We start from the raw sequence: 27702 nt of genomic DNA on the forward strand, positions 1-27702 counted from the left end.
ACGTTTGGGGGGACACAAATATTCGGTCCATAACATACCTAGACTTACAGAAGAGTCATGAAGACCAGAGTAAGAGAGAAAAGTATGCTCCCACCTCACCCTTCAGGCAGGCACGCCAGTGACCTTGTAGTTAGTAAGCAGATCCCAAAGAAAATGGAGTCGAGGCTGAGAAATCCCACCTCTGGGTCCCATCTGGACCTTCATTTGTCATTGCCAAACTTGTTGATCTACACTTGATGTGATTAAAGGAATAGGTGGCTGTGTGACCTTGGGGAAGTTACTCGACCTCTCTGTGGTGCTTTCCTTAGCTGTGAAATGGACATAACAACACACCTGTATCGAAGAATTATTACATGTATTATAGGAACTGATGTTTGTGAAAACCTGAGAGCCACACCTGACATACAGTAAACACCATGTACGTGTTCAACTTGACAAAAATAATCATGATCATGTTGTTATATATTGGACTTCAGACGACTCAACACAAACCTGATGGCAATGAGCCATCAGCAGGTGTGGTAGGCAGGATTCTAAGATGTCTCCCAAGGTTCTGGGTCCCCAGTATCCACACTCCTTCTGCCAGTTTGTAGATGTGACTAAGGTCCTAAATTAGGAGATGATCTGGGTAGTCCTGACTCAATCAGGCAAACCCTCTAGAAGCAGAGTTTCCTCCAGCTGCAGAGAGGTCAAGCCACTTGGCCGGGAAGAAAGCAGCACTGGCTTCCCTCCTGTGAAATTCCTAGGGAGGGGGCCCTAGAGCAAGGGACTGTGGGAGGTCTGTAGATGCGCAGGGCAGTTCTCAGCTGAGAGCCGGCAGGAAAACAAGGGTGTGAGTCCCGCAGGTGCAAGGAACCGAATTCTGTCAACAACCAGCGACCTTGGAGGAAGACACAACCCCCACCCCAAGCCCCAGAGAAGAATTCTAGCCTGGGGCAGTACCTTGATTTCAGCCCCGTGAGACCCTGAGTGGAGAATCCGGTCATACAGGGCCTGGACTTCTGACTTTCAGAAATTAGGAGATCATAGATTTGTACTGCTTTAGGTCACTACGTTTGTGAGAATTCAGTATGCGGCACTAGAACGCTGGTACAGTGAAAAAATAAAGCAAATAGGTACACGTAACACATGATCAGTTAAGACAATTTTGTTCAAAGCCCAGGCAGCCTCCTTTCCGCCCTGCCACATTACAGGTGAAGATTTTTGACACTGACCGAGTTATTACAAAGTACTCTCCCCGTTCAGAAAAAAAAGAAATGGACTTTGCCGCTCCCATGGGAAGGCAGCGTTCGGTACTCACCGGCACCCCTGGCCCCGCACGGCCGAGCTGCCTGCACCAAGAGCAACAGGTCTGGGCCCCCCCCCCAGGCTGGTTTCTTTCGGTTGGGGAGAGGGCTGGGCAACGTCCTCCTTAGGCAGGTGCAACCTCCTACAGGTGTGTCCCGACCTTTGACCTACGGATGAGGCTCCACCTCCACTTCCAAGGCAGGCCTGAAATGGACAGGCGGTTTTAGGACCCGGGGATCCTAGCTCTGGGATTTATCAAAGAGAGAGTTCTTTGCAGAGGAGCTCTGGCCTATGCCTTAAACTCTGGCACAGCCACCTACTGTGTGAACTTTTGTAAATTCCTTAAGCCATCTGCACCCCCATCTGGAAAATGGGGATAACAGCGTGGTGAGGGTTTGAGGTAAGGCTTACAAATCACGGATCTGTAGGGCCCAGCCGTTAGCAAGCCCACTAAAATGAGAGGTGGTGTTTAATTGCTTTTGATGCTGCCTGAGTCTTGTACTCAAGCTCTAAGGCTAAGTGTTCTTCGTATTATAAATACTCAACCCAGTACATCTCGGTCCCTTGTCCCTGAGCCCCAAGTGTCTGCTTAATGACTAACTACTCCAACCTGGTACACGGAGTACAGGACCACATCAACCAGCCCCAGTACAAACCCAGAGTCAATCAATTGTCCTTCCCCGCTTTCCTCTCTTTGCTCACCTGTTTCATTAGAACAAGAACTGTGCTACAGATGGGTACCAAACAGTCAGCATTTTCTACTGAAATAAAACCAAGGGAACGCAGTCACCGACAATAGGAGACCGGGCTACAATAAAGAGAGGAGTTAAGTTTGCACTCTAAAAACAGACAAAGTAATTACCATTTTTAAAAGACGGTTTCCTGAGGCTAAAAATCTACATCCCTCGTGCACTGGGGGGGGAGGGGGGATCTATTAGATGTCATCGAACCAGTTTGATGACAGAATTTATGAGGCTGTGCCAGATTGTGATCAAGTGTTCAAAGGTATATGCCACTTATAAACATAACCACATCTAGACTCATAAAAATAGACTCCCTATTTAAATTGAATCTTCTTTCGGAGCATTGCTAAGCGAGGTAATGTGAAATTTTCCCAAATTGCGATGAGGGAGGCGGTGGTGGTATTTTTCCCATTTGTGGAGATGACCATCTATTATACGGATTTGCAAATTGGTTAATTGTCTGGAAGATTTAAGAAGAAAAAATGCTGTCCTAGTAATTCTGTGCACTCCTGCGCTCAGAGGATTTTGGCCGAGGGAAGATTAACATAAGCAAGAGTCTGCCTGATACATTTTAAATGAGAAACCAGGCTATTTTTTGAACTAATGTTTTCAAAAAGAAAATTATAGCAAAGAGTCTATCATTCCTTACTCCTTAGCCAATGATTCCCCCAACTACAGTGTTAAGATCCGGAAAGTCAATATAGTATCTTCGTCTGTCTCCTTCGCTGTGGCTACCGTGGGTCTAGAACAGGGCCTGGCGCAGACACGGGCATGGAATATTCCCTGAATAAATGGGTTAGAGAAATTAAATAAATTAGCAAGTAGCAGGATGCTGATGTTCTCTTTCGGTCTGAATCCTGAGCAGTTATAAATGTCAACGTGATCAGATGGAAAAGGAAAACAAAGGAGCAGGAAAGTGGGGTTCTGTAGTCATATTTGCATTTGGGGGTACACGGGAAGGGAAGAAGGAAACCCAGTGGCAATAGAATTTATCACTACAAAGTTTTTGTTCCTGAATGGAAATTTCCAGAGCCCATGTTGTAAACTGTCTTACAATGGATCGTTTATGAGGAACAGGCCTTTCTGCTGAATGGACTATGTGGCAGCAGCGCCATCTGCTGGGGTAACTAGTTGGGCATTTTAGAACAATATTCGAGTCGGCTTTTTTTTTTTTTTATCCCAAAAAGCAAATTGAATTTAGAATCACAGAAACTATCTCAGAAATATCTTTAGAGATAATCGAGGCCACGTGTCATCTTACAGGTAAGGACTGGCTTTAAGTTGGTATAACATTTTCTTTCTTTTTGTTAATACAATGGAGCCCCAAATTCATCTCCCCGAGACAAGACTGACTACAGCTATTATTACTAAACCGTATTACAGGTCTCGCGCAAATCAGAAACTGAAAGGCAGTTAAAATCCACTTGTTAAGCTCCAAAGAGTGCTGTCCAACACAAACGTCCACAACAATGGAGCAACAGAACTTTCTGCAATGATCCCTATCTGTGCGTGCTGTCTGGTACAGGGGCCCCTGGCCGCGTGTGGTTATTAACGTCTGAAATGTGGTCAGTGACACCGAGGAATTGGATTTTTAATTTTATCCAATTTTAATTAATTTACGTTTTTAAAATTAGCCAGCCACAGATGGCTAGTGGAGTGGTTCTCAACCTGGGCGCTCTGTGCATTTTGGACTGCCTGCCTCATTCTGTGTGCTGGGGGCCTGCACCGTGCCCTGCAGGCTGCTTTTGCAACAGCCCTGCTCTCTACCCACAAGATTCCAGGGGTACCCCCACCCCAGCCCCCGACCCCCACAAAGTTGTGACAACCAAAAAAGTCTCCTAACATTGCCCCAGAAATGTCGCCTAGGGGGTAAAATCACCCCTGGTTGAGAACCACTGGGCTAGTGGATGCTGTAGTGGACGGCACAGTTCTAGAACATGCTTAACATATATATGACATTTTGATTAAGAAAAAGAAACAGCCCCTAGGTTGTACTATAGCAGTAGTGGTTTTGTCATAAGAATGGGGAAGCTTAAAAAAAAAAAAAAAAGTCAGGGGCACCTGGGAGGCTCAGTCATTAAACGTCTGTCTTGGGCTTGGGTCGTGATCCCAGGGTCCTGGGATGGAGCCCCACGTGGGACTCCCTGCTCAGTGGGAAGCCTGCTTCTCCCTCTCCCACTCCCCCTGCTTGTATTCCCCCTCTCACTGTCTCTTTCTCTCTCTGTGTCAAATAAATAAAATCTTAAAGAAAAAGAGGCAGAGGTAGACAAAGAAATCTCCTTCTTCTTTATCCTCCTTCCCACGTAATGGATGGAGCCCAGAGAGTCATGTCTGAAAATTCGGCCTCACACCCAAGTCCCCGGGGTTAGCCTCGGAAAACCCATCCTGGAATCTGGCTTCCCTGAACTCACCGTGAGGAACTCAACAAATGGACCACAGGTCCTGGCTCAGCAGTAGTTAAACAGGAGTTGGGATTCCCGCCACCCTCTTCTAGGGAGCAGGGGGAAAGGTCTCAGGCCACCAACCAATAACACAGAAGTTCCCAGTGTGTTTCCATCAAAAATAAAAATCTAATTGACAAAACCGGCCAAGCTCTGTAAACCTGACTTTATTCCAAAACGCCAGCGGCCGCAACACTCCGGAGTCTTGGTGGGTTTTCTGTGACTCTGGTCCCTTGACACGTTTACATATGAAGGAGAAAACGTTTCAGCTCCTCGGGAAGGACAAGTCCCTTGATCTTGTGATGCTGCTGGGTCCCGAAGCACTTCCGGATTCTAAGGCGACAGAGCTGCAGCAAAGAGGGGGGTCCTGGAGAGAGATCGCAAGACAAGCCACATGTTGGCGTCACTGATCTAAGGCTACTTCTCCTTGAAAGCAGACAAGAGGTAACACTGTCATAGGGAAATAAAACGTGGTTCTGCTTAACACCATTTTCGGGGTTTTGTAGTAGGAGGCATTTTTAGGCTATGTTCTCTCTTTTCTGGTATCTCACTGAAATGAGCTTATTAGCTTTTGATGTAGAGCAGACTGAAAAAAAAAATCAAAGCTTAATCTCACTAATGGAGGCTTAAGGCAGCTAATTTTGGAATTAGGAAGTCACACAAAATTCCCAATATTGAAAATAAAATTCACGTTCAACAGCTTTCTTGTATTTTACCTTTAAAAATAAGGTACTTCCCAAAAAGTAAAGCATGTCTAGATACAAAGATTTTTATAATGAAGCCATTTTAAGATATTCAAATCTGGGGCGCCTGGGTGGCTCAGTGGGTTAAGCCACTGCCTTCGGCTCGGGTCATGATCTCGGGATCCTGGGATCGAGCCCCACATCGGGCTCTCTGCTCGGCAGGGAACCTGCTTCCCCCTTTCTCTCTCTGCCTGCCTCTCCGCCTGCTTGTGATCTCTGTCTGTCAAATAAATGAATAAAATCTAAAAAAAAAAAAATTAAAAAACAAAAAAAAAAGATATTCAAATCTAATGAGCCATCAGTGGAGCCCAAGGGTATGTTATCTTAAGTCCCAGTTGTTTTTTATTCTGCATTCAGAGCTAGCCCAGTGCTTCAACTCAGAGCTGAACAGTAAACCAGCACAGACTTCGCACCCGGAACCAGCCAACAGTTCACATTTTAGGACTGTGGTTCTCAGCAGGGGGTCGGGTAGAAGAGAAAAGGCCGGGACACTTGGCAAAGTGTAGAGACACTTCTGCTTGTCACCACTTGGGGGAGAGGTGCTACTGGCATTTGGCAGGTCGAGGCCAGAGACGCTGTGAAACGGGTGACCCAAACAGAAATAAATGCAGTCTTGTCAACGGCGGACCCCGGAGCACATTTCCAAGGCCCCCGGGTCGGGATCGGGGGCACCTTCCGGACTCTGCTTAGTAGACTCGGGGCATCTCCTCATGAACTTTCCCAGTGGACTCAAGGCACACGTTAACCAGCTGTAAAAAGTACCCTGTGGGGAAACTGAACTTGAGTCCCTCTCAGTAAGGAAGGTCAAAGGACGGGGCTGACCTATGCGCTAGGCACGCGGCCGGGGACCACTGCGGGCGCTGCGGCTAGAGAAGTGTCCGACGAGGCAGAAGAGCAGGACATCCGAGCAAGGTCAGCGCAACTACCGCTACCAGCTGGCTCCCTGCTGTCTACTCGAAGCAGGGCGACGCACGACAGCCGCAGCCTTAAGTCCACAGGAACAGAGCTGAAAACCCGCTGTGGCTCCGCAGCCGCTTCCGGGCACTTGCAAGCGTTCAAGGAGTGGGCTCTACTCCCTAATAAAACCAGCAATTCTTTATCTACGAATTGGCCTCTTGCTTTCATCTCCACGTCTTCTTTTTTCCCCCAGCAACACTCATGATGCTTTAAAGCCAAAGCGGGTTCGAGGGTGGCTCCAGCCATGCTGGGCGGGGGGGGTCATCTTTCGTTTTCATGGTGAGCCATGAGTCAACACTGCTTTAGACGCTTGTCGAGGCTACTGGGGTAGGAATACTCCAGGACTCCTTTCCAGGGACAACCGGAGATAGAATTTGCTGGGTTGAATCTGCAGGTCTGGCTCTCTCTGCCCGTGGCTTGGCCCCGTGTCCTGTGGCCTTCCAGACTGCTGAGAGGTGACCTCACCAAAACCCCCAAAAATGACTCATGGGGGCAAAAGTAACAGTAATTCTCTGCAGGAGCAAATGACATTTTACAAGCCAGTGGGATCATGGACCCCACTGTCACCAAAATGCGAATGAAAGGAATGAAAGGCAATGTAGGTGCCTACGAATGGCCTGGGGACATCAAGTGGAAGGGTGGAGTCAGGGGGGGCAGGGGATGCGGGACTGTAGATAGAGACAGAGATAGATACACATGTATACACACTCGAGCGTGCGTGCATGCACGCACGCACACACGTGTGTGTGTACATGACATTGTAACTTTAGGAGGCCATGAGGCACTTTTGCTTTTGTGGATGTCTTTCCCAGTTTAAAAAAAAAAAATGGTATTTTGCCACCGTGTCCATATAAAGGCACACCTAATCCAGGTTGAGTTTTATCCCTTTCTTCGTTCGGATTTTAAAAGACATGAACATATTTCTGTGGCCCCTAAAAACATCGTGGGCCCCAAGCATTGTGCCATCTGTGCCTGCTGAAGAAATAGGCGATAAATAGATAGAGAGAATTTTTTAAAAGCAAATCATCACAATGCAGAAAGAGCGGCCTGGTGAGGACCACACGGGCCGCACCTGCGGGCCCCAAAGGCAGGGCTTTGGCTGCAAGTACCCCGGGCAGTCGGAGTAGGAGGAAGAAGATTCTGCGGCCACTTTACAATTCTGCCCAGGGCGAGGCCTAATTCTCAGCAGAATTCTCAGCAGGCGGAATATAACCCGGTAACCTGCCATCAGTACCCGTCAGGGAGGGAAGCCTGCTTCAAAGTCCCACCGCCTCGAAAAACTTAACAAAGTCCACACTCTAGTAAGAAAGCGGGTCCTGAGCTGGCTGCTCTCTGTGCCTAGGGACAGTTACGAATGCCATCTGAGGGGTCTCTGCTCCTCCCCCCAGCCCACCCCGACCTCACAGCCCTACCCCCTCGCACAGCACCCAATGACCATGTTTAGTTGTTTGGGTTAGAACTGTCGGCTCTTATTTGTGGAGGACTTAGGTGTCGATGGACTTAGAACAGTAAATGCCCTCACACTGCTGTCGATCACTAAAGGAAGACTTTCTAGCGCTATCTCGAGTAGCATCCTTGCCCCCAGCAAGCAAGCGCCCAGTAGTCTGGTCCGTGCATAGGGCAGTTAAGGCACCCGAGGGGGCACTGTCCAACCCCGAAGAGGATTCTGGTGCATCATTCTAAACCATGTTCTAGAAAACTTTCAAGTCAAAAGTTGAAGATTGTGTTCGTTCTTTCAAAGCTGGCCTACCTCACACGGAGTATTAGATCAACCAAGACAACCGGTCTCCAACATTGCAAACGACACGTGGTTTCTGACCACGTGGCCAGGACCATACCTGGTTGAATACTCAATGAGCTCAGCTCCCCACATTCGGCGAGGGCAGAGAAGGATCTCAGACAGTCTCACAAGTCAGAGCTCGGTCAGCACCTGCCTCCCTCGAGAGCCCGCAGGAGCTGCTATGGATTAGGGCTTAGGTTCGGGCAAAGGAGAAGCACCTTCTCGCTGCAGGAAGAGCCGCGTCAGAGGGCTCTCGGGGGGCACCAACTCCAAGGGGCGTTTGCCTTCGGCGTTCTTGGCCTGGGTGTCCGCTCCGAAGTCCATGAGCAGCAGCGCCAGCTCGCCACTGGACACCCTGGCCACTGCATGGAGGGGGGAGTCCAGACCTCGGCCTTGGTTCACGCTGGCTCCTGAAACGTCACAAGAAGGAGAGAGTCAGCCAGGGAGCTGAGCCCAAGTGTCCCCCTTCTCGAAGCACGCTTCCTCAACAGTCCTTAACAAAAGCGCTTCGACAGTGGGCCTGGCAATCCTGGGAAAATGGGAGATGTCTTGATTCCATGGACTAAGATGGGGAAAGTGCCGTGTGACAACGTGACTGAAGGTACAACACGAGCTACGTAGCACATGAGGTTTAAAACCTTGCCTCTGAGTGCTGACCATAGGTGTGCTACATTCTAGAAAAATCCTCCTCTTCTAGGGCCATCCCGAGCCAATTCCATCCCTACGCTCTCTACAAATACCCACCCTAGCCAGATGGGCTGGATCCCACCGGGACAGGTGGGGACATGTGGCTTTGCCTGAGCTGCTGTCCCCCTAGGAAAATGGAAACTTATGTCCACTCGACTCATAGTAACTAGATTGTTCCGGCACTCTTCTTGGTTTTGTGAGGGATGTGAAACCCTGCCCCTTCCTGACTAGAACCTAAAATCTACCTAGAGCATTAGGGGAAAGGGGTGGGGTGAGGGCGAGAGGGAGAGAGAAGGAGAATGACTCTCCTAATCCATGACAATGACTGTCACATGAGCAGAAGGCAACAAGCACCACAGGACAGTCAAGGGAAGGGAAGGGTTACTGGAGTTTTAAAGAATAAGCAGGACTCGGGTCATTACAGGGGTGACGAAGTGGTGTTCCAAGGTTGCAGAAGGTTCTGGATAACGCCAAGGAGGTGCAAAAGAATGATGCGACATAGGCCTTTCCGAGGAACAGAGAAGATCAACAATGAGCTAAAAACAGGGCAAGTACCAGAGAAGAAGGTCCCAGGGGGGAGACGGAGCCAGGCTCCAGCAGCTGCGCGAGTCCTGCTGGCCTCAGAACGTGACTGGCTGGAGGGAGGAGGTGACAGGGAAAGGAGGAGAACAGATGATCACCGAGGACCACCCTGGGAGGAGATATGCTCACCATCCTTACCCTCATTCCAAGTGAGAGAGCAGGAGCGGAAGTGCAAACAGGGTAAAATCTGTCCCCCCCACCCCGCCCCAGAACGCAGCCTCCTCGACCCCTGACCTTGGCCGACGCCGCGGCCCACACTCTTCCCCGTTCCAATACAAACGGCTTTTAAAAGACATTCCATTTCTCATTCTCTTTCCTTGTTTCGTGTGCTTTTAGCTTTACCTGACTCCAGAAGCTTCCTGGCACAGGCTAGCTGCTGGTTTTCACAAGCCAAATACAGCGGCGTGCCCAGGTGGCTGATGTTATGGTCCACGTCGCCCCCGTGGGCCGCCAGGGTCTCCACACACGCCGCATGGCCTGCAGCCCAGGGCAGAAGAAACATGGTTGCAGCGCACGTTCTCTGAGCCAGGGACGCAACACCTTTCCTCTCTCCTGCAAGCTTATGTGTGCCACGGACCAAAAGCTACTTTACTTAGCCCAGGGAAGGACTTTATGCACTGGCATCACTTGATGCGCTGACCGTAAGGCACGGTCTCTCTGCAGCTCCGGGGAGAAACCCACTTGGGTTTATGGGCCACAGAGAGCAACCAGCAGCCTGCTCCGAGGGTCTGTGGCTTTGTAACCAGACTGAATACAGAAATGGAGGGGACAGTGGGGGGGGGCGGGACAAGGACTGCACGTAGGCCCGGAGAAGAAAGGGCACAGTAGGAGCCATGGGCCCGGGGAGGCAGCCCAGAAGCTTACCAAGGGCCGGCCCCGGAACATAGAGGCCACCGTGGACACAGGCGAGGCTGAGAAGCACCTGCCCCATCCAATCCAAGTGGGGCCTGGTCTGGCAAACTGGGTTTGGTGAAAGCCAAATCATTCTTGCTTGGTCTAGAATGTTATACTTTAAACATTGCTTCTTTGCTTTTCTCTCTCTTTTTTAAGGTTGTATTTATTTATTTCTGAGAGAGAGAGCACGCACATGCAGGGGGAGTGGCAGGCAGAGGGAGAAGCAGGCTCCCTGCTGAGGAAGGAGCCCAGCTCGGGCCTCGATCCCAGGACCCCGGGATCATGCCCTGAGCCAAAGGCAGACACTTAACCCACTGAGCCACCCAGGCGCCCTGCGTTTCTCTTTCTATAAAATCATTTGAGTTCCACGCACCCAGGGAATATGATGAGTTGACAGGTCTCTTAACAAAGAAATGTCAGTGCCTTGGGAGATGATTATCATATAGATGGATTCGGTCAAATAGGGCCGCTGTAAGGCTCATGGGGAGCCATTCTGGGAAAGCCACCAGGAACTAAAAACTCTTGGGCAATGTGTGCTCATGACAGTGATGATGACGGTCATGGGCACTGGAGAGAGGCAGAACTTGCCATTGTAATTTTTGTACCAGAGTTAAGAATATCAGGAAAACTGTGGCTTTATGAAAAGAATTACCCCGGCTGAAGAAGTTCTGGGGATCTAACGTACAGGATGGTAACTGTACGCGATAATGCCGTATCGTATGCTTGAAATGTGCTAGGAGAGTGGACCTTAAGTGTTCTCCCCACACACAAAAAATGGTAACACTGTGAGACAATGGATAGGTTCATTAATTTGATTGGTAACCCTTTCGTAATGTAGGTATCTATCAAATCATCACCTTAAATATATACAATTTTATTTGTCAGTTAAATCTCAATAAAGCCAGGCATGGTAGAGAATTACCCCGAGCTGTATATAGCATCTTGTATTTCCAATAAAAATTGTGTTTGTTTCACTTAGAAAACCTAGGTGAGGAGGGCACCTGGGTGGCTCAGTTGGTTAAGGGTCTGCCTTTAGCTCACATCATGATCCCAGGGTCCTGGGATCGAGCAATGCATCAGGCTCTCTGCTCAGCAGGGAGTCTGCTTCTCCTCCTGCCTCTGCTGTCTCCCCTTGCTTGTGTTCTCTCTCTCTCTCTCTCTCTCTCCCAAATAAATATAATATTTTTTAAAAAAGAAAACCTAGGTGGCCATGAGACAATATTCTTTAAGGCCCTAAAACAAAAGAGTAGAATTTATTTTATAAAATAATTTGAGAGGCGCCTGGGTGGCTCAGTCCATTAAGCATCTGCCTTCAGCTCAGGTCATGATCCTGGGGCCCTGGGATGGAGTCCCATGTGGGAGGTCCCCGCTCAGTGTGGAGTCTGCTTCTCCCTCTCCCTCTGCCTGCTGCTCTCCCTGCTTGTGCTCTCTCTCTATCAAATAAATAAATGAAAATCTTTTAAAAAATTAATAAAATAACTGATTTTTCTAGGGTCATGGGTCCAACAATGTATTCCACAGATCTTGATGGACAGTCTACCATGGGCCAGCCCCCATTCCAGAACCTACAGCAGTGAACCACATTCTAGATGCTCTGAAAGGGTGGTTCCCAAACTTTTTGTGCATCAGAATCACCTGGATGCTTGCTAAACAAAACACAGATGGCCCGGCCCCACCCCAGAGTTGCCAAGTTAACGTGCCTAGAGTGGAGGCCAAGAATTTGCCATTGCCGGCCAGGCCAGGCCTGTGTTTCTGGTCCCAGGGCCCCACACCGAGGAAAGATCCCTGAAAGCTCTCCCTCCTCTTACAACAGTGAGATGTCTGTTGACGGAGTGGTGGAAGACAAATTCTCAGCAGATTTACCTCTCTTAGCCGCTTCGTGGATGGGGGACGCCAGATCGCTTGCAGCGTGGGGGCTGGCCCCATGTTGCAGAAGCAAACTCACACAGTCCCAGCTGCCACTGACACACGCGTTAAACAACGGGGTGTGCCAGTCTGTAGTGACCGCATTCACCTGGAAGAAAAAAAAGCCCCAGGCTAAAGGCAGGCAATGGGCTGTCCTGGGTTCAATCTAGGCTCCACTACTTTAAGCTGCTTTCTGATGTCTCTGAGCCTTTGATTCCACAGCTCTAAAATGAGGACAAAAATACCAAACATCCACAAGGCTGTAAAAAGCTGAATGACGTAAGGCCCTGAGAATGTTACCGAATATTCTATCACTTCTACGCCCCCAGGAATATGAACTTCAAAACTAGTCAGGATAATCCTATAGGGCTTACAAACTAATCTCCCTGCTTTAAACATTCCATTCCAGACCCGTCCCGCCCCAATCCAGAGTCTTTTCCAGCAGCGAGAGTAACCATTTAGAGTTGTTTGCATATTATTTTTTTTTTAATTTTAAAACATGACGTACAGAAATATAGGGTGAAGGCATGCCAAAGATTTTCTTCAACTCGTTCATGAAGGAGAAAACCTGTAAGATGGTAAGGCTAGCTCAAAGGAGAATTTATATCGTCAGTCAATTAAGTGCTGAAATGACGCTACTGACAGTTACGAGACTGGTTAACGTCCTACGGGGCTAGAAAACTAGAGTCTTTGGGGCTGTCTTTCACACATTGGAAATCTGCTGAAACTTACAAGTTCACATCTGACTTCACAGTGTTTGGGCTATAAGCAAATAGGGAAGAGCAAAGTCAAAAGCACATTTTCTATACTGTGAAGCAAAGATTATGAAGACAATGAAATCATTCTCACAAGCCATCTCCAAGGAAGGCGACAACCCGTGAGGCCCAGATGTCCAGGGCGCAAAGTTTAAGGAGACACTCCCTCCCGGGGGCACGAGAGTGCCCCCCAACCCTGAGAGGGAGTCGCTCGCTATAGATGGTACTCTCGGTGCCTCTCAGCCTCTCCATCATTCTGGCCCTGTTTCCACACGTGGAGTCAGTTTTCGTAACCCCAATATAGACCCGATCGATGTCTGAGCTCACCTACAGCTCTCTACTACTGCTCTCAGGACAAAGCCCATTTTCTTGGCAGGGACAGCAAGGCTGTTTAACTCGCCCCAACCCACGACTCAGCTGACGGATTTCAACAAATCCTTCGAGTTTCAGCTTAGACATCACTCCCCGCAGGAAGTGTCCCTTCACGACGCAGCATTGCAGTTTCTGCCATCAAACATGGAGACTCCTTTTTCAGTCCTTGAATCTGGGCTTGCTTACGGGACTTGCTTTGCCCAATGGGACGAGAGCAAATGGGATGCAAACCGAGAGCTTGCCTTCTTTTGATGCTCTTGGCATCCCTGCTACCATTGGCACCAGGCCAGGCTGCCTGGGAAAGGATGAGAGACCACATAGAGATTTCCTGTCTGCCCAGCCACCCCAGCAGGGTCATCACAAAGCAGCCTGCCCCAGCGAACTCATCAGCTAACCTTGAAGGCCTAACGAAGCCCAGCCAAGGTCAGCAGAACCAGGCCAGACCTGAAGAACTATCTGGCCAACATGAAAAACTGTGAAATAAATAAATGGCTCTTGTCTCTATCAGATAAAGGGCTAGCATCCAAAATCTATAAAGAACTTATCAAACTCAACACCCAAAGAACAAATAATCCAATCAAGAAATGGGCAGGGGACAGGAACAGACATTTCTGCAAAGAAGACATCCAAATGGCCAACAGACACACGAAAAAGGGCTCAACGTAACTCGGCATCAGGGAAATACAAATCAAAACCACAGTGAGATACCACCTCACACCAGTCAGAATGGCTAAAATTAACAAGTCAAGAAATGACAGACGCTGGCGAGGATGCGGAGAAAGGGGAACCCTCCTACACTGTTGGTGGGAATGCAAGCTGGTGCAACCACTCTGGATAACAGTATGGAGATTCCTCAAAAAGTTGAAAATAGAGCTACCCTATGACCCAGCAATCGCACTACTGGGTATTTACCCTAAAGATACAAATGGAAAGCTCCGAAGGGGCACGTGCACCCGAATGTTTACAGCAGCAATGTCCACAATAGCCAAACTACAGAAAGAACCTAGATGTCTGTCAACAGATGAGTGGATAAAGAAGAGGTGGTATATATATACAATGGAATACTATGCAGCCATCAAAAGAAATGAGATCTTGCCATTTGCAATTACACGGATGGAACTAGAGGGCATTATGCTGAGTGAAGTAAGTCAATCGGAGAAAGACGATCATCATACGCTCTCTCTGATATGAGGAATTTGAGAAGCAGGGCAGGGGTTGTGGGGGGTAGGGAGGGAAAAAATGGAACAAGATGGGATCGGGAAGGAGATAAACCCTAAGAGACTCTAAATCTCACGAAACAAACAGGGTTGCTAGGGGGTGGAGGGTAGGGAGAGGGTGGCTGGGTGATGGACACTGGGGAGGGTATGTGCTATGGTGAGTGCTGTGAAATGTGTAAGCCTGATGATTCATTCACAGACTTGTGCAAATAATACATTATATGTTAAATAAATAAAAAAAATAAGTGGCTCTTGTCTCAAGTCACTAAGTTAGGGTGGCTTGTTACACAGGCAGACATAACGGGTAGGAACAGTGTCTGGTTGTCGCCCGCTGGGCCGACATTCCGTGCGTGCCACAAAGCTCTTTCCTCTCTCCAGGGCACACAGCTTCATTGTTATCTTCCCCCCTCTTCTCAGATACGGACTCTAGAGCTCAGAGCCCAAGTAACTTATCCAAGTTTCCAATATTAGTAAATGGTAGACATGGTTTGGGACCATTATTCAGGTCTCATGGAGCCAAATGTTCCACGATTTCTGTAATATTTCATTACCTTCCAGCCATGGGAACGAAGGCAGAAATCTATTTCCAGCTATTTATTAGGAGTGACTGCTAAAGAAACTGCTGCAGACTCAAATCATTACTTCCTGGCTAAAAATTCGGTTCCTCATCTATCGCTAAGGCAAAGATGCTTGATGGATGTCATGCTTTTGAAAAACACCCTTCTTCGACCTTCCAGTCAGACTAGTCAAAAATGCCGGAAATGACTCAAAAGGGATGGAAACAGGCCCTCGTCATGGTCCCTAAGACATTATTTGAGCCGCACTTACCTGAGCTCCATGCTTTAATAAAACGTTTGCACAAGAGGGATGACCTCCGAGACAGGCCTCATGGAGTGGGGACACGCGATCGGCCGTGATGAGGTTCACGGGCCACCCCTGCAGGAGAGGAAGTGAGCAGAGAAAGGGGTGTAAAGCCACAGCTCCATAGGGTGGGGATTCAACCCCGATGCAGCCCTACGACAATTCTCTTTAATTTCACTTGGCTCCCGGTCTGCCAGTGTGCTGAGGTGTTGCTAATGATGTCAAGCAAACAAGGAACCTTCGTGCAGCTGGTGAAAGGATGATATGCCACAGCCCCTGGGGAAAACAGCTGGAGAGTCTCCACTAGAGTTGACGAGATGCGTCCCTGTGACCCAGCCATTTGACTCTTGGGGACACACATTCTAGACTGACTTTTCTCTCGTTCTCCTCTCCTGTCCTCTCACCTGCTCGCTTTTTGTCTCGATGAGGTCCACGGCAAGGAACAGAGAGCGGTCTCCAGCCAACAGCCCCCCAGGAGCTGAGGGCCTCAGCTCAAGAACAAGGAGGAACCAAAGCTTGCCAACAGCCACGGAAGTGAGTTAGGACCGAGGTCCTCCTCCGGTCGAGCCTTAAGTTGTCTCCGTCTCTGGTCTTCACCTTGACTGCAGACTCATAGGAGTCCCTGACCCAGGTGAACTGTGTCTTGATTCCTGACCCACAGACACTGTGAGCTAATACAGGTCTGTTCACGAAGCTTCTGAGTTTGGGGGTAATTGGTTACACAGCAAGAGATGCCTAATCTAGGGCCAAAGCATGAGGTGAACTTGCACAGACAGAGGCAGAAAGTCCTAAGACAGAGGGGAATGACGTTCTCACTCTAGGTACTCGAGGTCTGAAGAGCCAAGAAAGTTGTCAGAAGGCCGTGAGTTTCATCAAACTCTGGGAAAACGGTGCTCTCTCCAGGAGATGGTTTATGAGCCCCATCCACGCAAAGCAGCAAAAGAACTCCAGGAGAGACCCCCCCCAGATGCCCTGATCATGGAATCCTCAACAGGAGGAAACTGGGTACAACAAAAGTTGTTTTTCTTGGGACACATTAGGTAAGAATACGGTTAACTTAACTAATGACTTGGTAATACAATTGTACCTTTTCTTCCCATAATAGTTAAAAAATTTGCTTAAAATCATTCCAATGAACTGCCTCCCACATCATCATTCCGAACACATTCGTAAGTCAGTCAACCTCCTGATCATCCGATCCTGTCAGCTTTTACACTCTGATGGGTGTGACCTCATAGATTTTGAGAGGTCCGATCGTTCCGGACATACGCTTGAGTCAACAGCATCCTGAATCTGGAGCCTTTCTTTGGGTGGGCCTGGGGAGGGGTTCTGGGAGACTCACTTGTAAATGAGAAGTTCTGACATCCTTCACAGTATTTTGTACACCGCCCCCCCCCGGCCCTGCTGTTCCTAGGGAGGGAAGGGACTACGCCTTCCCCTCCTTTGTAACCTCGCATCCCATCTGTACCCAAAGAGCACTCAATAAGCGCTTACCGACCACCGACTCAAGAAGAGCTGAGTTACTGCACAGATCCCGTCACAAGTTCTGCCCGTGGACTTTAGTGTGGCGTCTGTTATTTTATTTTATTATTGTCATTATTATTTTATTATTTAATTGGAGGCATCCCCTCAAAGATGTGCTCTTAGATCCTTTCTTTGCCCCCCTCAGTGCTCTGTATTTGTGCAATCGCTTCCCCTCACACTGCTAGAATACACAAAAAATTCATAACTAGGAGGTTCTTTTCCCTTCAGTTTCACTTTGCCAACGTAGGACTGTGTGTACAGTTCCTCGTTGAGCGACGGTGCTACTTTAAATGAACGGTGGCCGTCAGTCAGAATTATCTAGGATATTCTAGAATATCTTGAGGTCATTTTTAACCCATTCCTTCACAGAGGGCCCATCCCCAGTGGGTTCTCAGGTATTGAAAACATGGATCAATGGCTTCTCTTTCATCTTTCTATAACCAATTGTCCCTAATCTCGGCCCATCATCAGACCCTCTTTTAGACGGGGCCTCGGGGCTGGGCGATGTCAGGGCGCCCACGGTGACACAGCGCTCAGCACCTGGCAGCTTTCTGTCCCAGCTTCAAACCACATGCCCATCCCCGCATGAACCAACCTGAAGACTACAATAAGGTTCGGCTCTGTCCTTTGTCCTGTACATAACTGACGTGTCATTCTCTACACTCGGGGCACAAGGAGGTCACGAGCAGCCGTCTCCTTCATGTTCATCAAACACATCGTTTCCTTCTACTGGAGCAGGGAGATCAAAGCCACCTGATGTGAGTATTTCACACATTCCTCTCTCCCCACCCCTAAAATCTCTCTGCACGTCGCCAGTCCTCTGTTCTTCCATTGCTCCTTTCTTGGAGAAAATCACGTGAGCTCGCCCCAACAGCCCGTGATCTTACCCGGTCCCTCCGCGACCTCACGACTTGCCTTCGGCCACCTTCTCACATGCATTCTCCAGCTCTCCCCTCCTCTGCAGGCACACTTTCCTTTTGTGTCTTGAAGTCTTTCCATCCTCATTCCCGACCCTCGACCGGTTGAATCCACTATACATCGCTCCGCCTCCCGTCTCCTTCCACCTCTGAATTGGCTCTGTCTTCATCCCAAGCTCGTGAAACCTCTCCTCTGGCTTTGCAAACCAAGCTCTCCCTGAAAAAGAACTCCATCTCTGACCTCCTACTGTCCTTTTCCTGTCTCTGTCGCTAACTCCGGCCTTTTTCCTCCTCACAGCTCCTAAGTGCAGGCGTTTCAAAGATGTGTCCTCAGATCCTTTCATTTTTCTCTCAATACTCTCTACATACTGTATTTGGCTTTCTCTGCCCCTGATGCAGGTCTCTAATTCCCCCGCTAAGACGTAACCACCTAGAGACCCAACTCACAACATAAACGCAGCCTCTGCCAACAACCAAACTCTCCCTGAAAAGGGCTCCTTGTCTCGCTGGCCCAACTTCTCTGAACGGCCCCACTATCTTGTCTCATACCTAGGATGGAGACCTCAGAGGGAGGGTAAGCAGCGTGATTCCCATCTTCAAATGCTGGCACCATCACCTAACACGCAGCATGACCTTGAGCCGGTTACTTATCTCCCTAAGCCTCAGTTTCCTCATTTGTAAAATGGGGACAGTTATACCTACCCTACAAGATTGTTACGAGGACTAAGAAGTGATGCGTGCTTAGCAACCTGTAACTCGCAGGCAATCATGATCTGAGACTTCTTACTCATTACCTCTTTGCCTTCAATGAGCTGCTACATCGGAAAGATCTGATGTTTCAGAACACCGGGGGCTTTCCTTATTTCCGCTTGGTAGGGACTTAGCCCTTTGAGGATTGCGGGGGAGGGGGGTGCTGCAGAAGGAGTTTTATTCAAGGAACTGAACAGCTGGTTTTCACCACTTGCTTTCAGCCATACCTTATTGCGAAGGTTCTCGGTCTCAGCTGTGCCTTTGAATCCCCTGGGGAACTTTCAAAGGCTTGATACCCAGGCTGCACCCCGGAGCATTTGCCATATAATCAAAGGAGGCTGAAGTCAGGCATCAGGCTTTTTAAGAGCCCCACCTTATCCCAGACAGCTCACGGCCATTCTAATGTGCAGTCCACATTGAGAACCACCACATTAAGGTCCCACTATGGTCCAGGAGTATCAGGGTTGCTTTCGGCTGACCTAACAAACACTACTACTTTTTTAATAAGGTTTCATTAAAGTGCAATAAAGAAAAGTTCATAGGGCCTAAGTGTAAATCTCAGTGAATTATCACAAAGAAAACATGCATATCATCGCTACACAGGTAAAGAAACCTGGTACTCTCTGTCTTTTCACATTTAACCCCTCTGCCGGGAGGAGCTGCTAATACCATCTCCTACTTGTAATCTGAACTACCCCAATTACTAATCAGCATAGTTGGATAATTTTATTGAGCATTTGGACAGCCCCTTTTATGAAGTGCCAGTCCAAGTCTCTTGCTCATTTTTCTGCCGGGTTACCTATCCTTTTGGTATTGATTTTAGACAAGGAATACAGGCCCTTCATTGGATGGATGGACAGATGTACATATATACATAGCAAATATTTTCTCATCTGTGGCTTGCCTCCTTGCTTTTTAAATATTGCCTTTTGGTGAAGAAGTTTTTAATCTTAATGAAATCCAACTTATTGGCCTTTTTGTTTCTTTCTTCCTACTATTTATTTCATGTCCATTTGCCTTTCTCTCTCACCTACACTATCGTAATGTTCTCTTTTATTTAAAAAAAAAAAAATCCTTGAATGCAGTGGTTCTACAGGAGCTTTTAAAAAACTACCAAAGCGGGGCGCCTGGGTGGTTCAGTGGGTTAAAGCCTCTGCCTTCGGCTCAGGTCATGATCCCGGCTCCTGGGATCGAGCCCCGCATCTGGCTCTGTGCTCAGCAGGGAACCTGCTTCCTCCTCTCTCTCTCTGTCTGCCTCTCTGCCTACTTGTGATCTCTGTCTGTCAAATAAATAAATAAATCTTTAAAAAAAAAAAAAAAACTACCAAAGCAAGGGGGCACCTGGGTGGCTCAGTCGGTTAAGCATCTGGCTCTTGATTTTGGCTCAGGTCATAGTCTCATGGTCTTGGGATGGAGCCCCGAGTGGGAGTCTGTGGGGAATCTGCTTGAGATTCTCTCTCCATTTCCCTCTCCCTCTGCCCTTGCTCCCCCATTTGCTCTGTCTCTAATAAATAAATAAAATCTGAAAAAAAAAGTAGCAGTGCACGAAGACTGCCCTAGTTTAAACTAGACTGTCTGGCGTGAGGCCCAGGCATTGTTATTTTTTAAAAACATCCTGGATATTTTAATGTGTGAAGCCATGGTGAAGAATAGTTACAGAATGAGTTTCTCCCTTCTTGGGCCAAAAAAAATTTCTTTCCTCTTTTTTTTCCTCTTCTCTCTTTGTTTTATAGACATTTGAATGTTGGTCTTATTTCCCTCCCTAAAATAGGTTTGCTTTAGCAACTGTGTTTGTCATTATTCTTTGATTAGCCGAAGTGTTATTAGTGTAATCAGAAAATAAATACCATGAGTGATGACGGTAACTGGAGTAGGTAATTTACATGTCGCCTCAGTTAATCCTCGCGGACTCACATAAGGTAACCTAATAGACAGTTTTTGGTCTTAATTCTTCACTCTCCCATAGCAGTGCAATACATTCACACCTTTGCCATCACCTCGTAATTGAAAAAATGTACTTCCTTCATCCTTGACTTTAGACTTGGTCCTCCGACTTGCTTTGGCCAACAGGATGTTGGTAGATGTGACATGAACAGACCGGAAGTACTCCTGCACGGCTGGGCTTGCCGTGCTGTGCTCCAGCCTTTCGGCATGAGGACAAAATTCATTTTATGAAGGCAGAAACTGAGGTTCCAAGAAGATAAGTTGCTCAAATAATGTCATAGAACTTAGATTAAGATAATAGTTCCATCTGATGTGCAATAAACATAAATACTGAATATAAATGAATATCGGTCCAATTTAATAAGTGATATATAAAAGCTACAGTGATGATGTTTCTTCCCATCAAAATAGGTAAATGTTTCATTTTATCCGAGAAGCAGCTTAACTGCTTTTAGCTAGAGTTATGTGTTACTATCTAGATTTCGATTTATAATAGGGCTGCTGCTACCACAAAGAGCTTAAGATAGTGGCTTAGGGTAGTCTGAAATTTTTCTTTAGAAATTGTTATCTTATAGGAGGATTTCTTAGTCTAGATAGGTCCATGAAATTGGAATTTTTTTAAATTTAAAACATTTATTTTCACTAACAACCACCTAAAATGTCTGATGTCCTTCCATCACGAATCCAGACGACAAACCACAGAGCTAATAGCAGTCCATAGGACTATCACTGAGAGGAACTGCAGATACTTTTATTGTATAACAACTGTTACAGACATCTAAAATATCTCAAAATACGCACTCAACCTACTTACAAAATACGGTAGTTAATGGAATCGCCACTAAATCTCATTTAATGCAGTTTATATCACCATGTCACATTTGTTCTTTTACTAATTTTTTAAAAAGATTTTATTTATTTATTTGACAGACAGAGATCACAAGTGGGCAGGGAGACAGGCAGAGAGAGAGGAGGAAGCAGGCTCTCTGCAGAGCAGAGAGCCTGATGCAGGGCTCGATCCCAGGACCCTGGGATCATGACCTGAGCCGAAGGCAGAGGCCTTAACCCACTGAGCCACCCAGGCGCCCCTGTTCTTTTACTAATTTGACAGGTCTTCTCAGTACTGTGTTCCATGCATTTAAAACATTCACCCGAGAAGGGGTCCACAGACTTTGCCTGACTGCCAAAGGGTCCATGGTCTGAAAAGAGTCAATAGCTCCCACCTGGAAAGATCTATAGTCTTTTCAGAAAACAGAACATTCTGAACAAAAACTTTTATTAGGATTTTGAATGGTGATTTCAACTGCTTTTTTTTTTCACAAGTATCTTAGCTTAAGTTCCCAATAATTTCAAAGAAGCAAAACTCAAATTAATGTGTACTGCAAATTATACCTGTAGAGCAGAGAAACTGATGTCAAACTGGGCAGAGCCACTATCAGCTAGAGGTTCCATAAGACCGAAAATATCTTTGAAATGATAAGATGACATATTTAAAAAAGACATCTGCAAGCATTTATTTTACATCCAGGCTTTTGAACCTCAGTGCTACTGGCCTTTGGGGCTGGAATAGTTTCCTGAGGCAGAGGGCTGTCCTGAGCAACGTATGATGTTCAGTGACATCCTTGGTCTCTATCCACTCGACGCCAGCAGCACCCCCTACCCACCCCCATTCCCAGCTGTGATAACCAAAAATGTCTCCAGACGTTGTCAAATGTTCCCTAAGGGGCAAAACTGCCTCAGTTGAGAAAAACTGTTTCGTGTGATAATTTTCAAGAATACAATCTATCGAGCAAAGCGAGGGCAACTTGGACACCCTCGTCTGCCTGTTATTCACCCAATAGGTATAACAGTACCGATCATGTGCACAGAATTGCACTAAATTCAGGTATTTACGCCAGCCTCCAGATAAAGAAATGGTTAAAGGGGACAGGATTCACCTCATTTTGCCAAAGAGGAAATTTCGATCTTAAAAAATCAGACTATGATTTTTTTTTCTCAGCATGGTGAGCGATAGGATATTCTTAATGTTTGTCTTTTTTTCCCCGAAAACCCATGTACCTGGCTGATGAGGTTCCTCAGAGAGAGAAGACGTCCGTGGACGGCTGCTTCATGCACAGGAGACCAATCAGACACAACATCTGCATGGAAAGGGAGGACCGGGTTACATCCTGTCACCGTGCTATAGACCCGAGATGCAGCCCCGCCGTCCATAAGAGCCCGAGGGGTCTTCCTGGATGGAGACATGGGAGTCAATCAGTCAAGACGCCCACGAGCCCTTCAGCATCTCTCCCCTCCATCAATGCTCCCAGTACACATTTTATTTGAAATGTCAAGGTAGCTAAAGGCCAGTCTCCAGCCTGAGGACAAAAGAGGTAGACTGGGGTGCTGGACCGCGGGACCTCCATTTACACGTGGGTTTCAAAGGTTAAGTTAAGTCCATTTAGTTAAGTGAGAGCTTCACTAATCACCAGCATTCGCGTGTTAAGCTGCGGTTGCCGGTCTAGCTTCCTGCATGGACTCGAACTTCGGCATCTCAGCAAACAGCACCGTTTACTAATAGCAGTGATCACATCATTACGTACGCCATTAGGTTTAAAATCGGAGCTAAACAGAATGGTATCTATTTCTGGACTACCGCCCGTCCCACTATCAAGCACAAAGCAGAGTTCAGTCTGACCTTGTAACAGGGACATTATTTACCCCAAAAGGCAGCATGGCAGTGTGGTTAAGAGAGCTCTGAATTCAGACCTGCTTGCGTGCTTCAGAGTTGTGGGTCCCCGGACAGGCTCTGAGCCTCAGTTTCCTTCCCTGTCATGTAAGGACAGCAATGAACTCACGCACAGGTCAATAGCTACTAGCTACTATCATTATCCTGCCCTCCCCTTAAGCAGAGTCTTAATTACACCCCATCACCGCTGCTGTTGCAAATAGCAAATGTGTTCCACGACCACGCAGGAGGAACACACACACGTTCTTCGGAAGAAACCCTATAAACCCCATCCCAACACATTAAATGTTTTCCTCTCTCTAATTGAATGCGGAGGTAATGTGAATGAGGCAGAGACCTGCATTTTCCTCATCTCAAGCTGTGACTGATTTCCCGAACAACCACAGGAAGTCAGAATGTGACAAGGCAGAACGGTCTGATGGCAGGAACCGGTGTCTCCTAAAGGCTACGGAGAGACCTGGGGAACCAGGGAATTTACTAGTACCTTATCAACCAAAAAGCCAGAAAGGAGGAGGCTAGAATACTTTGTACTTAACACAGTAGCTGAAGTCCGCCTTGCTATCGGGGAGCTATCAAGACCCAGGAAAGTGTGTCCCACGGAGCAGATTACTATCATTCCAGATGGATGCATGAAGCATTTATAGGGAAGAGGAAGCCGAATGAGCCTGCCGACGCGCAGTCCATCCAATGCTCTGCTCCTGGGGTCACTACGAGTACCTTACGTGAAATAGCTTTTCTTACCTCCCAAACCTTATGCTCAATCAATAGAAACTTCATGGCCTCACAGAATTCTCTGAGGTTCCTGATTCTCTCAGGAAAAAAATTGCTGTTTCTAGTGCTTAGAGCCTACCCTCCAGACGGTAGATACAGAAAGATTTCTCTCCAAATTAGAATTAAAAGGACAACTATTTCTATACCGTCGGAGCAAACACAAAATGCGATCCGCACAAAATCTTGGCTGCAAAGGAAGAGCCAAAAATTAAGGTTTTGAAAATCCATTTTAAAAGAAATTTGCAAGTGTATCCTAATGGATCACCATGTGTGTGATGATTAGTCCATTTTTTTCCCTCCAAGTGTTCAGCTGCTAAGAAACATAGCTGGCACGTTCCCCTTTCTTAAAGCGAGCTCGGATAATCAGAGCTGACAGCCTAAACAGTCCGGGCAGGTAATCTGGGTTCTAAATTGTAACTCTGTTCAGGTTTCATAAAAAATGATGCAATTATACTACCAACTAGAGACAAAAACAGGCTTCACTTTCTATTCATTCGTCTTGAAACCATTCCTCCTTCCGCTTACGGTAAATCAAGAATTGTGTACTCCCCTAAGAGGAATAAAAAAGGCTACCTGGAGTGGGGTCCCTGTGCTTGAGAATGGGGCATTTACAAAGCAGACACAGTCTGTGTCACTGAGAAGCACAGGGAACAGTCCAGGTGCACGTGGTGGGGGGCTGACCAGCCACATCTGTCTACGCGTACAGGTCACGTAAGTGGAATCGTATGGAACGTGGTCCTTTGCCACTGGCTTCTTCGACCTAGCATCACGTCTCAGGGTTCATCCACGTTATGGTATGGAACAGCACTTCATCCCTTTCCATGGCCAAATAATACCCACTGTAGAGACAGACCGCATTTTATTTATTCATTCGTCAGCTGATGGACACCTGGCTTGTTTTTACTCCTTGGCTGTTATTAATGACGCTGCTATGAACATTCATGAGCAAGTCTGTGGGTGGCTGTTTTCAGTTCTCCTGACTTCATACGTAGGAGTGGAAATGCTCTAGGACAAGGTCACCCCATGTTTAGACTTTTGTGGAACTTCCAAACTCTCTTCCAAAAGGGTCATACCACTTCATATTCCCATCAGCGGTGTATGAAACTTCGTTTTCTAATTTAAAGTCATTTGGGGGGCACCTGGGAGGCGCAGTTGTTAAGTGTCTGCCTTCAGCTCAGGTCATGGTCCTGAGGTCCTGGGATCGAGCCCCGCATCGGGCTCTCTGCTCAGCAGGGGGCCTGCTTCCCCCTCCCCTTCTGCCCCTGCTTGTTTTCCCTCTCTCGCTGTGTCTCTCTCTGTGTCAAATAAACAAATAAAACCTTAAAAAAATAAAGTCATTTTAGACTAGGGTTCGGTAAGCCTATCATAATGTGTCTATCACTCCCGCCCAGGAGAAAAACTTGGGTCCCGACAAAGCCCAGATTCATTACAAATTTCCACGAGGACGTCAGCCTCAGCAGGTCTCTGGAACAACTGAGTGATTATGTAAAGACTTAGAATCATGACCGTGGGTCAGGTGACATTTTTCTAGCATCAGGAGCATGGAGATAGGTATCTTCGCGCCTACATACACACATGGTTATAAACACCATAATTTGCAACAGGGACTAGTCCCCGCACACTCTCTTTAGCTCTTGAAAACACTGAAGAGATGGCTGAGACATACATCTCGTGTGGATCGTGCCTGGGAAGGTCAGGGAGGGGGATCTCCAGGGTTTTCCAGAGCCCACACCCAAGCAGGCAATGAGCTACCGAGAGCATGTGCAATTCCCCCCGGGGGGGAAGCTTTGCCTGCCGTCCTGCTAAGCACCAGAGAGAGCAGACGGGGCAGGAAAGGGGACCTGTTGCCTCCAGAACACGGAAATGCTCCCAGTAGGAGCCTGGATGAAGACGGCACTCAAGGTCGCCATCCCCTCTTCCACGGACCCCACCACCGCCTTTGCAACTCAAGGGCCTTTGTCTGTACGCGGCGCACCGGCCAAGCCCTGAGTATACATTAGGGATTCCTCCCCAACACTCACTCAGCCAGGGCCTACTGGTTTTCCTGCCAGGAAATCGATGCCAAATGGGGTCACTGGCAAGGCCTCAGACACAGCAGCGGGGCTCGAGGTGGAAATGGGGCAGGAAGCCCTTCTCGCAAACCCACTCTGCCGGTCCTCCGACGACTGCCATGAAACTTACCTTTCTCTTAAATCGAGTCTCCAGCAAACCCTGCAATGCATTAGGAAGGCCGCCGTTTCACTTTTCTTGCCATTCTGGAATGATTTTTTTTTTAATTTCCATTATTTCAGAAGATATTTTTAAAGGCATTAATTGATGCATTCTGAGGAGAGCTGCTAACAGAGCTCTGAGCTCTGAGGCAGTGGCATGAATCTGTCTCCATCCCGGGAAACAGTGCGCGAGGTCAGGGGGGAAGAAGGGGAGGTCGGGTGGCCGCGGCCTACCGGACGTGGTAAGGGGAGGCCCAGGGGTGTTCACCGACACAACAGAGGTCTGGGGGCTGGGGTCACCATTACGATGGACCCTGGTTGGATCCTGGGACAAACGAAAAGAGGAAGAAGAGACACAGAGCCTCGTGGTCAGAAACAGGAAACAGAAAGGCCCACCGAGGCAGCTCTTGGGCAAGTCAGACCCGTCCCCTGTGATTCTTTCTCCAGCCTCTTCTTTCTCGGTCTCTGTCTGTCGCTCTCCACAGGGACCTCACAGCAGCACCCATTCTGTCTGGTCAGGCAGGTTTCCCCAGAACACCTGCTGCCGAGGTACCCCGATGTCTCGGAAGCCACCGTGAACGCACGGGCTCGCTTCCTTTCCGGGCCTGTTCGTGCCTGTCTCCTCTTCAAACGGGAGCCCACTCTCTGCAGGGTGGGCTCGATTTTGTGAGGAAAGCAGTTTCCCTACACAAACCTGCAGGGGTGGGCGCTGTTCAGTTTCTCCGTCAGCACGTTCTCCTAAGTTGCTCTAGAGCCGCCCTAACAAAGTTGGCTTAAAACGACAGGAATCCATTGTCCCCCAGTTCTGAAGGCGTGAAGTCCCACAGGAAGCTGTTGTCAGGACCACACTCTCCCCGGAGGCTCTAGGCAAGAATCCTTCCTTCTCCGCCCCTTCTAGTTTCGGGGGGCAGCCGTCCATCTTTGCTGGGGTTTTCGGCTTGTTAGACGCGTTACCCCGCTCTCTGCCTCTGCTGTCACAGGCGTTCCGCTTTTCTCCCCTCTTCTTCTCATGAGGACGCCGGTCATCGAATGAGGGGCCCCCGGCCCCAGCAGGGCCTCGTCTCAACTAATTACATCTGCAACGACCCCGTTTCCAAGTGAGGTCGCACTCTGAGATACTGGGGGTTGGGGCTCCAACCTATCCCGTGGGGAGACTCAAGTCACCCCATAACAAGGTGTTTTCAGGAAGAAAAAAAAAAAAGATACTCTTTTTTTTTTTTTTTTTTTGCTGCTGGCAGAGGACCGAAGCATCAAACCCATGTCTCCGAAGAGCTGCTTGCCATCTGCATACCCTTTCCTCCCTTCCTTCAGAGGAGGAGGAGGGGAGAGGCCTGCAGGCGAGAGAGGGAGCAGCTGAGTTCCCCCAGACGAGCGGCACCCGGGCCCTCGTTAACCCCTGACCTGGTCCGGTGCCCGGGACACGCTTCACCTGAGCTGAGTCTCTCGGCGGGGCTGTTGGGAAAGAGCGTGCGGAGTCCTTCGCCTTCCACACCTCACCAAGGTCAGGCATTCCGAAGCATAAACAAGGGCAATCCGGTTGTGCCCAGCGGGCAGGGCTGCACAAAGCAGGGGGAGCCGGGCTCCGCTCACGAAAGGAGCAGCGGAGAGCCTGGGAGGGCTTCATGGTGGCAGCG

At 48.2% G+C, this 27702-nt stretch overlaps 1 protein-coding gene across 5 annotated transcripts in view; it reads right to left on the reverse strand.

Moving 5' to 3' along the window:
- Positions 1-3635: 3635 nt before the first annotated feature.
- Positions 3636-27702, reverse strand: part of ASB9 (ankyrin repeat and SOCS box containing 9) — a 33449-nt gene continuing 9382 nt past the window's right edge. For 3 of the 5 annotated variants that reach the window (XM_080831223.1, XM_080831225.1, XM_080831224.1), the window contains exons 3-8: positions 22418-22497; positions 15192-15299; positions 11978-12128; positions 9563-9697; positions 8170-8361; positions 3636-4838 (exon numbers count right to left, since the gene is read on the reverse strand). In XM_080831223.1, the coding sequence (XP_080687349.1) occupies positions 4714-4838; positions 8170-8361; positions 9563-9697; positions 11978-12128; positions 15192-15299; positions 22418-22497 (791 nt within the window). In that variant the 3' untranslated portion in view covers positions 3636-4713. Of the gene's footprint in view, positions 4839-8169; positions 8362-9562; positions 9698-11977; positions 12129-15191; positions 15300-22417; positions 22590-23107; positions 23168-27702 lie in introns of all 5 variants that reach the window. The other 2 variants (XM_080831226.1, XM_080831227.1) reach the window with 2 other exon arrangements.

Source organism: Martes martes (assembly GCF_963455335.1).
Source record: "Martes martes genome assembly, chromosome: X".
Lineage (NCBI taxonomy): Eukaryota > Metazoa > Chordata > Mammalia > Carnivora > Mustelidae > Martes > Martes martes.